The sequence below is a fragment of the Octopus sinensis genome, linkage group LG29 (genome assembly GCF_006345805.1).
Source record: "Octopus sinensis linkage group LG29, ASM634580v1, whole genome shotgun sequence".
Classification (NCBI taxonomy): Eukaryota; Metazoa; Mollusca; class Cephalopoda; order Octopoda; family Octopodidae; genus Octopus; species Octopus sinensis.
In genome coordinates this window covers 4915188-4927687 of record NC_043025.1, presented here as the reverse complement: position 1 = coordinate 4927687, position 12500 = coordinate 4915188, and the positions used below count along the sequence as shown (strand labels likewise).

Sequence of the window (12500 nt, the reverse complement as noted above, 5' to 3'; positions counted from 1 at the left end):
CCTGTAGAATCACCATAATGGAAGCAGTGTTTGTCCAACTTGGGAGTCTCAGCTCTAAGTTCTAGCAACAAGGGTTTAGAATATCTTGGTTTGTTTTCCAGATCTTCTTCTGAAATCACACAAATATCTTCATATATATTTTCACCCTCTTCAGGAATCACTTCAAGAAACGGATGACGGATTTCTAAAATGTCACTCTCACCATCATCATATCTTATTTTAGAATCTTCTTGGAAGCAGACTGTCTTTGTGACGCCAGGGGTTGCATTCCTATTTCCAGCTATACCAGAAGAATCGTGATCAAAGATGTCCTCGACTAAAGACTCAACACTCCTCTGGCCTTGAAAATCACTATCGAACAGATTCTGAGAATCTACAGAAGAATGAGCGCCTGAAGAAGATACATTAGCAGACAGTGCTGCATCTGGTGCATTTAACCCAGCATTGACGAAACCATCAGGGGAGAAACTTGGAAAATTTAAGGCTGTACTTGACGTAGAATTCTCCGTAAAGTCCACACCTCCACAACCACCACCACCACCACCACCACCACTGACACTGCTACTGACTACACCGCACCCACCCTTGTCATCGCTGTCCTTCTCAAGATCAAAATGGTCCCTGAGATTTTCTTCCAATGACCGTTCTGGGATTACCGTTTCAAAACCTGAATATTTCTTAGAAGAAATGTCTAATGAAAGTTCTGGAAGAAAAGTCTCAGAACCCTCTTTCGATAAATTGTGAAAGGAATCCCCACTCGCTTTATCATCCTCCAACCGTTTACCACCTTGGACAAGTTCTTTAGTCATGTAATTCCCATTTGCAGATGGCAGCAAATGTGTTTTTGAACAATCAGATTTCTGAGTGTCAATGTAATTTCGCCCTAAATTTCCATCATCTTGACCAGCATTGACATTTCGGTCTGTATTCTCTGGTACCTCATAAAGTTGTTGTTCTTGCTGTTGTTGACTCCCGTAAGACTTACACACTGGTAGGCCTTCAAAAGGTACCTGCTGAGATGCAGAGCTATACGTACTGACACCTGTCTGGGAATCAGAGACTGGCTGTTCGTTTTCATTTCCAAAACTGGACCTCTTAAAAGCCATCTCAGTCGGTATCTGTTCACTGACAGTAAAACCAGGCCCATCATTCCTATTAGGTACCACAACAAATTGTTCAGAGCTAACACCATGGGTGTCATCAAGTACACGAAATGGTACGCATTGATCAGAAGGTCCCACAGGAAATCCAGGTCGAACATCATTGCTCTGTTGATCAGAGTGTACATCAGGTGATTCCTGTTCAACGTCATATTGATCAGAGGGTATGTCAAAAGATACATGTTTAGTATTACGACCAGACTGAACACATGAAGCACCAGTAGGTACATGTGGCATATCTGGTTTAGACTCCCCACAGGTCTGATCTTGCTGTTGTTGTTGACCACAGAAGTCACTAGAAGGTACATCAGACTGTTGATATTGTTGTTGACTATATATCTTGCAAGAGGGTACCTCAGTTTCTCGGTGTTGTTGTTGACTACATATGTCAGTAGAGGGTACCTCAGATTGTTGTTGTTGACAATATATATCACTAGAGGGTACTTCGGACTGATGATGTTGTTGACCATATATGTCAGTAGAGGGTACCTCATATTGTTGTTGTTGACTATACATGCCAGTAGAAGGTACCACGGATGGTTGATATTGTTGTTGACCATGTATCTCAGTAGAGGGTACCTCATATTGCTGTTGTTGACTATACATGCCAGTAGAAGGTACCACGGATGATTGATATTGTTGTTGACCATGTATCTCAGTAGAGGGTACCTCATATTGCTGTTGTTGACTATACATGCCAGTAGAAGGTACCACAGATGGTTGATATTGTTGTTGACCATGTATGTCAGTAGAGGGTACCTCATGTTGCTGTTGTTGACTATACATGCCAGTAGAAGGTACCACAGATGGTTGATATTGTTGTTGACCATGTATGTCAGTAGAGGGTACCTCATGTTGCTGTTGTTGACTATACATGCCAGTAGAAGGTACCACAGATGGTTGATATTGTTGTTGTTGACTACATATGTCAGTAGAGGGTACCTCATGTTGCTGTTGTTGACTATACATGCCAGTAGAAGGTACCACAGATGGTTGATATTGTTGTTGACCATGTATGTCAGTAGAGGGTACCTCATGTTGCTGTTGTTGACTATACATGCCAGTAGAAGGTACCACAGATGGTTGATATTGTTGTTGACCATGTATGTCAGTAGAGGGTACCTCATGTTGCTGTTGTTGACTATATATGCCAGTAGAAGGTACCACAGATGGTTGATATTGTTGTTGACCATGTATGTCAGTAGAGGGTACCTCATGCTGCTGTTGTTGACTATACATGCCAGTAGAAGGTACCACAGATGGTTGATATTGTTGACTATGTATGTCAGTAGAGGGTACCTCATGTTGCTGTTGTTGACTATACATGCCAGTAGAGGGTACCACAGATGGTTGATATTGTTGTTGACCATGTATGTCGGTAGAGGGTACCTCAAATTGCTGTTGTTGACTATACATGCCAGTAGAAGGTACTACAGATGGTTGATATTGTTGTTGACCATATATGTCAGTAGAGGGTACCTCATATTGCTGTTGTTGACTATATGTATTGCTAGAAGGTACCTCAGTTTGTTGTTGTTGTTGACTATATATGTTACTAAAGGGTATTGCAGATTGTTGTTGCTGACCATATATATCACTGGAAGGTACCCCAGATTGCTGATATTGTTGTTGACCATATACATCAGTAGAGGGTACCTCAAATTGGTGCTGTTGTTGACTATATATGTCACTGGAAGGTACCTCAGATGGTTGATATTGCTGTTGGTTGTATATGTCAGTAGAAGGTCTCTCAGTTTGTTGGTACTGTTGTTGACCATATACATCAGTAGAGGGTACCTCAAATTGCTGTCGTTGACGATATATATCAGTAGATGGTACCTCAGATGGTTGATATTGTTGTTGATCACGTATGTCAGAAGGTCTCTCAGTTTGTTGGTACTGATGCTGACCAAAAACGTCAGTAGAGGGTACCTCAAATTGCTGTTGTTGACGATATATGTTGCTAGAAGGTACCTCAGTTTTTTGTTGTTGCTGATTATATATGTCACTAGAAGCTACCTGAGATTGTTGTTGTTGACCATATATATCGCTAGAGGGTACCTCAAATTGCTGTTGTGGACTATAGATGTTGCTAGAAGGTTCCTCACTCTGTTGGTGCTGGTGTTGACCATATGTATCAGTAGAGGGTACCTCAAACTGCTGTTGTTGACTATGTATGTTAGCAGAAGGTACCTCAGATGGTTGATACTGTTGTTGGTCATATATGTCAGTAGAAGGTACCTTAGATTGTTGATTATATATGTTACTAGAAGGTACCTCAGTTTGTTGGAGCTGATGCTGTTGACTATATATTTCACTAGAAGGTACTTCAGGTTGTTGATATTCTTGCTGACCATATATGTCAGTAGAGGGTACCTCAAATTGTTGATGTTGTTGCTGTTGACCATATATGTCAGTAGAAGGTACCTCAGATTGTTGACATTGCTGTTGTTGGCCATATATGTCAGTAGATGGTACCTCAGTTTGTTGATTTTGTTCCTGGCTATATATATTACTGCAAGGTACCTCAGATTGCTGATAGTGTTGTTGCCCATGTACGTCAGTAGGTGGTGCCTCAGTTTGCTGTTGACTATATATGTCACTAGAAGGTACCTCAGTTTGTTGCTGTTGGCTATATATGTTACTAGAAGGTACTCCAGTTTGTTGTTGACTATATATGTCACTAGAAGGTACCTCAGTTTGTTGTTGACTATATATGTCACTAGAAGGTACCTCAGTTTGCTGTTGGCTATATATGTCACTTGACGGTACCTCAGTTTGTTGCTGTTGGCTATATATGTCACTAGACGGTACCTCAGTTTGCTGTTGACTATATATGTCACTAGAAGGTACCTCAGTTTGCTGTTGGCTATATATGTCACTTGAAGGTACCTCAGTTTGTTGCTGTTGGCTATATATGTCACTAGAAGGTACCTCAGTTTGGTGTTGACTATATACGTCACTAGAAGGTACCTCTGTTTGTGGTTGACTATATATGTCACTAGAAGGTACCTCAGTTTGTGGTTGACTATATATGTCACTAGAAGGTACCTCAGTTTGTTGCTGCTGATCGCGACCATGTATGTCACTAAAAGGTACCTCAGATGGCTGGCATTGCTGTTGTTGTTGACCATATGTGTCACTAACAGGCAACTCATGTTGTTGTTCTTGACCATAGATATGAACAGGTACCTCGGATTCTTTGTATTGCTGTTGTTCATATGTACCACTAACAGGTACCTCATATTGTTGTTGCTTTTCTTGCCAACATACATCAATAGGTACTTCAGATTGCTGTTGTTTGATATTTATGTCGCTGTAAGGTACCTCGAGGGATTGTTGACGCTGTTGCTGTTCTTCACCATATGTATGACTAAAAGGTACCTCAAGTAGTTGTTGGTGTTGTTGTTGCTGATCTTCACCGCATGTGCCATCGGAAGGTACTGCAAGAGATTGCTGTTGATGTTTACCCACACGGTGATCAAGGACATAAGTATCAATGCGAGCCTTGCCAGAACTTTGCTCATCTTGTTCACACTGTTGCTGTTGTTGTTGTTGTTGTTGTTGTACACTGTCATCTGAATCGCATTCATCAATATACGGTATGTCAGCAGTATCTTCGGCCCCACCACCACCACCACCAGCAGCAGCAATAGTTTTTCCATCACCATCACCATCACCATCACCACCACCACCATCATCATCATCATCGACATCTTCTGAAAGCAAAAGCCGGATGTCTGGAATGTCCGGGATGTCCGACCTCGGACCCTGCGACGAACGATCGTCTGTTGATGTTGAGATTTTCTCCATGACTTCTGACCGAGCTTTTTGTAACGTTCCCCCACCGGGCAATAACAATAGCGTCGATGATGAAGATGAGGATGATGATAATGACAACGGTGTCGGAGTAGTGGCGAGTGACGAAGCAACGTCGTCATAGCATTTTGGTGTCATGGGTTTGGTACCAGCCGTTGAGGCATCTGCGATACTAGTGTTGTCGGTACCCGTTTGAACTGACCCTGAAAATACAGAAATGGTTCCTTCAGTGTCCGGGGTTCTAGAATTAAGGGTGTCTACTGAAGATTTTAAGAATGGCAGCTGTGAAGATGTTGGTATTCTGTCAGCTAGAGTTAACTCCATTGTTTCTGCTGCTGCCGCTGCTGCATCTGTCAGTGCTCCTCCTGCAGTTTGCGCTGTTGATCCCAAGGAGGATGATGCCACTAAAATTTCCTCTTCTGCCACCGCCCTCTCCTCCTCTTCCCCATCATTCTCTTCCGCTCGTAATGCAACGCCAACGCTTCCAACTCGGCCTGCTGTCGTTACACCCGTCGTTTCAGACCCAGAAAAGGTCTGACCGCTACTGCTCTCATGGTCATGCATCAGTGGAGGGTATCCGTCAACAGGTAATCTTGGATCAACGTCTCCGATACTGTCCTTCGGCACCATTTCTATGATTTCTGTCAAAGACGATGACGATGGCATTGCAGACGTTGTTGCTACGGTCATTGCTTCTAATTTTGGCGGTGTTATCACTGCTGTTGTCATTGTCGACATTGCTGCAGCTGGGTCGGCCCTGTACTCTGGGACAGCTTCACCGTTGTAGTGAACTTCGACGGTGAAAAGGTCACCCCTGCATGGTAATGTATCGCAGATACCACCACGGTTTGGCTCGAAACCCATATCGAAAGTTCGTCTTGGAAGAGTGTCGTACTCATGATGACTTTGGTCACCGGCACCAGCGTCGGTGTCTGCTGTTGTCATGGAGATACTGCTGCCATTCGTGCTGGTTTCCAGCTGTGGTGGGGTCTTGCTATCGGAAACCATTCGATTAAAATCCCTTTCGCCACTGCTTCCACAACAGCTGCAGCTCCCACCGACACCACCACAACACCTACAACCACTACCGCCAACAGCTCCTCTTTCATCTGGATTCATACAATGGTACTCCCAATAGGTGCTACTCTCTGGCTGTCCAGAGTCAAGAAGCAGTGGTGGGGGAGAGGTAAAGCGTTGCCCCTTTTCCACAAAAGCCTTTTGCAAAACCATCTGATGGGTGTGGATTTGGTTACTGTTGTTGTTCATATAATACTGATCTTCACTCCCACCAACACCACTAGTGTCATTATTATTATTAATATTATTGTTATTGTTGTTGATGTAAGCATTGATGTAATAATCATCGTCGTTATTGTTGTTGTTGCGGTTGGTGTCGTCGTGGCCATCTGTTACCATTTGGAATGGGTTCTTCGGACAAATGGCGCTGTCACTCTCCTCTGGGGCACTCATTTCAATTGACACCATGGCAGGCTTCTTTGGACTGGATGCCTCTGTATCAGAGGTGCTACAAGTTCCGCTTGTCTTCGGACTGCGCCACGCCGTACGCCAACTCCTGCTCCGTTTTTTCCCACTGCTTTTGGAACCGGGGGTTTCCACCGGCACCTCAGTTTTTGAAGTCTGTGACAGTGTGACAGGATCTGTAACCGACCCGGGGCTCTCGTCTTTCTCCTTTTTCTTCTTCTTCTTCTTCTTGGACATACGCATCGAACAGCAACTGGTCAGTTGCCTTAAACACCGAGGCAAAGCTGATGATGTTGTTGTTGTTGTTGAAGGCGATGGTGGGGTGGTGATGCTGTTCCTAGCAGTGGCAGTAGGATGTGGGGTAGGAGGAAGGGGAGGTAATTCAGCAGGAGGAGGAGGAGAAAGAAGGGCAGGCGATTCAGTAGGAACAGGAGAAGGAAGAGGAGGCAGTTCAACTGGAGTAGGAGTTGAGGAAAATAAAGGTGAAGGGGGATTAGGCTGATCGTTGGGTGTTGCAGATGGGCCCAAATCTGAACTCTGCTCTGACCATCCATCTGTTTTTATTTCTTCTGTACTTAGAGGAGAGAGAGGTGGAAGAGGAGAGGTCCTGCTACTGGGGCTATTTCCAACGCCAATGCCAACATCGTCGCTGTTGGCTATGGGCTGGAAACTTGCTGGGCACCGACAGATTGGGCTGACCGTTTCTAAGAAAACTGGCGGCGTCACTGAAGCAGAACTTGTAGCGCTCCTCACGGAACCTGTCTGTCGGCAGACTGGAACCACAAATATTCGCCCAGTGCGGTTGCTGGGTGGCGTCTGCAGAATCTTTGGCGGCAAGTAAATTTCATCTCGGTGATGTGGTGGTCCTGAATCCATTCCTGTGTCTTCATTCTCCTCGTCCTCATAGTTTGGTACCAAATTGTGTTTGCCATGGACACTCGTTTCTCCTCCAGCAAATTCTGTGGGTTCCAATGGTTTCTTTTCAGCAATGAGATTGTCGTAGCTGATTTCATCAATGCTACTATCGCTACTGTAGGAGTGGTCACGGCCATCAGACGTTGGGCTCCCCTTGAAGCTCTCATCAAAAGATCCAGATATCACAGTGATTTCATTGCTTGGTGTCGACGCTGCTCCAGTATGTCCTCGAATTACTTTCAAAGGGGTCCCAGCTACATAAGAAGCTGCTTCCCCATCAGTTCCGACATCTAACTCAGTAACACTTCCGACCGACTCGAGATTCTTCTGTACACCTTCATCAACTTTATTTGCCATCAATTTTTCATCAGCATCTACTTCCACGCTTTTATCAGTTCTGTCTGCTGCGCTTACTGATGGGCCCTCTTCCAGATATATGCCGGGTTCACTTTCCACCCTTAAAAGAGGGCCCTGTTCCACAAACACCCCAGCTGTCATTCTTGGACTAGCATTGGGCTCAACTTGTGCATTTACAGTGGCTTGGACTCCCTCGCTTATAACCGGTATTTTTTTCTCACTCATCACAGATTCGTTTCTTACACCAAAACCATCCAGGTTTTCCACATTGTTAAATGGCTCAGTTTCCACACTTTTATCTATTTTATTTTCCGCTTTCTTTTCTTTGCTCTTTTCAGCAATTTCTCCTGGCTTCTTTTCCACATTGGCATCTATCTGTTCTTCCTTATGCTCTGCATCCTCTTCGGTGTTCTCATGCAGTTTCTCTCCCACAGCTTTTTTATCTTCCTTGCCAGCATCCTCCTCATCTTGTTTCCCATCTCTGTCATTATCATCACCCTCGTTATCTTTCTTTGTTGTTTCGACTGCTTCCTTAACGAGTGTCTCTTCACCAAAGTTGTCAGAATCAGTCCCAACGTTTGCATCTCTCATCTTCGTTTTTCTCGCTTCATCGGAATTCTTCACATCATCATCTTCCACGGCCTCTTCGTCTTCAGCGTTATTTATTGTCGACACGCTGCCGTTGATTTCATTTGTCTCCAGCAGAAACGGCAAGTTCAAAGTTTTACAGATCCGATTGCACGAGTGATTCCTAAAAAAACTCTTTATGCCCGACCGACCTTTATCTGTTGACCCCCATTGCTTGTCAGATGAGTGTATAATGGGATTGGTCAGTTTGAACTCATTCTCGTGGGCAATACCTTGGAGACCACAGACCAGGGTATCGCAAGTTTCACAAGCAGTAAAATGGCTAAAGGCCTGCAAGATGTAAGCATTCTCAGCTCCTTTTAAGGGACTGTTGCGATAAAACTTTCGAAAACCGTGCCGTAAATAGGGTTCAACGACCACACAATCGTCTGTGTCAATGGCCTTGATGTCAGAACACCAGTAAAGACAACCGGTACAGGTAGACACCGTGTCAAGATGTGCCAGAATCGGAATCAAGAACTGTACCTTATACTGGCCTTTCAGCTTGTTGTTGAATTTCTCCGCCAAGATGTTTGCCATGTTTGCCTTTGCCACGTATTGGTTCCAGTCGGACGGTTCGGCAACAAATTTGCGGAACATCTTAACAGCACAGTATTCTCCCGATCTGGGGCCATCACCGTTGAGTCGACCTTTGAAGACATACATGCTGCTTCCTTCTTTCACTGGTTTGTATTCAAACTCGGCCCAGTATCGGTGGTTGCTTTGGTCAGTGGTGGACAACAGGGTCCTGTTTGAGAATTGTACAGCCATTGGGTAGATATGTATATATATATATATATGTGTGTATATATAAAGAATATAGATAAATATAGATATGTAGATAAATAAATGTAGATATTTAAGCAGGCAGGTAAATAGACAGATAAATAGGTACGTAGATAAATAGATTAATAAATAGAAGGATTGGTCAGATGACTTGTCCTGACTGGATTGGACTGGTTGGAGGCAGGCCTGCTTCTGGTCAGTCAGGGGTCACACTGAAAAAAACAAGCAGAAAAAGAAAAGATTACTATGTGTGTGTGTATGTGTGTGTGTGTGTGTGTGTGCATATTCTTTAATTCTTTTATTCGTTTCAGTCATTTGACTGCGGCCATGCTGGAGCACCACCTTCAGTCGAACAAATTGACCCCAGGACTTATTCTTTGTAAGCCTAGTATTTAGTGTGTTGGTCTCTTTTGCCGAACCACTAAGTTACAGGGACATAAACACATCAACATCGGTGGTCAAGCGCTGGTGGGGCAGGGTTGGACAAACAGACACATACATATGACAGGCTTCTTTTCTAATTTCCTAATTCATAGATCAGTGACTAGTTGTCCCTTTGAAAACTAAATATTTTGAACAGGAATCTAGCCAAACAATTATTCTGTGCTGATGAAGGGAAATAACCCGGAAATCACGATACACAGATATTGTTTTGAGCTGAGTAGGGGTGCTAGATTCCCTTGTTCGAAAATATAAGGACACAGATCGTGTCGTATAGCTAGCTGGACACAATGTCTCTTGGGGATAAATTACAGCAACATTCATCCTAAACCAGGACTGCCATGTTATGTTTGGCAAATAATCTTTACTACAAGAGTACCCTTGTTGATGAAATCAATATCTAAGGGTACAAGTGCTTTGGGGAAATTTTCCCATCGCTTGTAAGATGGATGTGGCGTCAGTCTGTAAGCTAAAATAAGCCTATGCAAATCGTGTATTTTGAGCACACTTTTGTATGAGGAAGAAGTATGGACTCCCTTCTCTTTACTCTTTTACTTGTTTCAGTCATTTTGACTGCGGCCATGCTGGAGCACCGCCTTTTAATCGAGCAACTCGATCCCGGGACTTATTCTTTTGTAAGCCCAGTACTTATTCTATCGGTCTCTTTTGCCGAACCGCTAAGTAACGGGAATGTAAACACACCAGCATCGGTTGTCAAGCAATGCTAGGGGGACAAACAGAGACACAAACACACACACATGCATATATATATATACATATATACGACGGGCTTCTTTCAGTTTCCGTCTACCAAATCCACTCACAAGGCATTGGTCGGCCCGGGGCTATAGCAGAAAACACTTGCCCAAGATTCCACGCAGTGGGACTGAACCCGGAACCATGTGGTTGGTTAGCAAGCTACTTACCACACAGCCACTCCTGCGCCTACGGACAAAGAATTTTGAAAACATTCACACACAAAAAGCACCATCCGAACGTGGCCGATGCCAAGTCAAGTACATCAACATCAACATCAATATCAAAATCAGATCAAATGGAAATTGTAGTTGTGAGCCCCGTGCCAGTGGCACGTAAAAAGCACCATCCGAACGCGTCCGAAGCCAGTGCCGCCTTGACTGGCTTCCATGCCGGTGGCATGTAAAAAGTACCATCCGATCCTCTGGCCCCTTGTGCCAGTAGTATGTAAAAAGCACCTGCTACATTCTTGGAGTGATTAGAAAGGGCATCCAGCTGTAGAAACACTGCCAGATCAGATTGGGGCCTCGTGTAGCCTCCAGGCTTCCCGGACCCCACTCGAACCTGCCAACCCTGTGCCAGCATGAAAAACGGACGTTAAACGATGATGATGATAATGATGATGATATATAAATATATCATCTATATTAACTGCATAATTGAGTCTTTTGGGATTTCTTACCATAAATTCACAACACATCATATACAAGTATTATTTTCATATTTGCAAATTTACACCTGTGAACCAGCAAAATATGAAGAATCAATATTAGAAATCTTTTTTTGGAAATCTCCAAATTAAAGAACTATTCTAAATTCAACCTCTTTACACACACACACACACACCACACACACACATACATATATATATATATATATATATATATATATATACATATATATATATATATATATATATATATTTTCACCATGATAGATCATTAGCTGCTACACACATTTTTGTCTCTCCTTTTTTTCTCTCCATGTTTCTCTCCTTGTTTTTTCTGTATCCCTTTCTGTAGAAGAGCGTAGGCTCGAAACATAAACGACTTTTTCTATTCCTGAGTGTTATACTAATACATCTGTTTGTTTTATACACCAACTGTCTTCGTCTTTTGTTTTTTTTCGTAAACTCTCCCTATATATATATATATATATATATATATATATATATATATATATATATATATATATATATATATATATACTTGGTAACCTTATTTAGTGCAGATGCCACTAAAAAAGTACAAAGGCGCAGGAGTGGCTGTGTGGTAAGTAGCTAGCTTACCAACCACATAGTTCCGAGTTCAGTCCCACTGCGTGGTGCCTTGGGCAAGTGTCTTCTACTATAGCCTCGGGCCGACCAAAGTCTTATATGTATGTGTGTGTGTGTGTATGTGTGTGTAAAGAGGTTGAATTTAGAATAGTTCTTGTGAGTGGATTTGGTAGACGGAAACTGAAAAGAAGCCCATCATGTATGTATATGTTTGTGTGTCTGTTTGTCACCCCACCCACCCAATATGGCTTGACAACCAATGCTGGTGTGTTTACATACGCGTAATTCAGCGGTTCGGCAAAAGAGACCGATAGAATAAGTACTGGGCTTACAAAGAATAAGTCCTGGGGTTGATTTGCTTGACTAAAAGGCGGTGCTCCAGCATGGTCACAGTCAAATGACCGAAACAAGTAAAAGAGTACATTCTGTAAACTGGCTGGTATTAGGAAGGGCAATTTCTGTCTACCATATCAACTCACAAAGCTTTGCTCGACCCAGGGCTATAATATATTTCTTTTCTACCCACAAGGGGCTAAACACAGAGGGGACAAACAAGGACAGACAAACGGATTAAGTCAATTACATCGACCCAGATCGTAACTGGTACTTAATTTATCGACCTCGAAAGGATGAAAGGCAAAGTTGACCTCGGCGGAATTTGAACCCAGAACGTAACGGCAGACAAAATACGGCTACACATTTCGGCCGGCGTGCTAACGTTTCTGCCAGCTCAGTCCAGCTGCTCAAGGTGGTACTGAACCCTGAACCACGTTGCTAGCAAGCAAATTTCTTAACCACACTTGCAATAGCTAAATACATACAAGGCGCAGGAGTGGTTGTGTGGTAAGTAGCTTGCTAACCAACCACATGGTTCCGGGTTC

At 43.3% G+C, this 12500-nt stretch overlaps 1 protein-coding gene across 1 annotated transcript in view; it reads right to left on the bottom strand.

Annotated features, from left to right (window-relative positions):
* Nucleotides 1–12500, bottom strand: part of LOC115225996 — a 16506-nt gene that overhangs the window by 1049 nt on the left and 2957 nt on the right. Inside the window, exons 2-5 of the mRNA XM_036515017.1 lie at nucleotides 3975–9358; nucleotides 2103–3893; nucleotides 1563–2009; nucleotides 1–1466 (exon numbers count right to left, since the gene is read on the bottom strand). The exon at nucleotides 1–1466 is cut by the window's left edge and continues 1049 nt beyond it. Coding sequence (XP_036370910.1) covers nucleotides 1–1466; nucleotides 1563–2009; nucleotides 2103–3893; nucleotides 3975–9131 — 8861 coding nt within the window. The 5' untranslated portion in view covers nucleotides 9132–9358. The remainder of the gene's footprint in view (nucleotides 1467–1562; nucleotides 2010–2102; nucleotides 3894–3974; nucleotides 9359–12500) is intronic.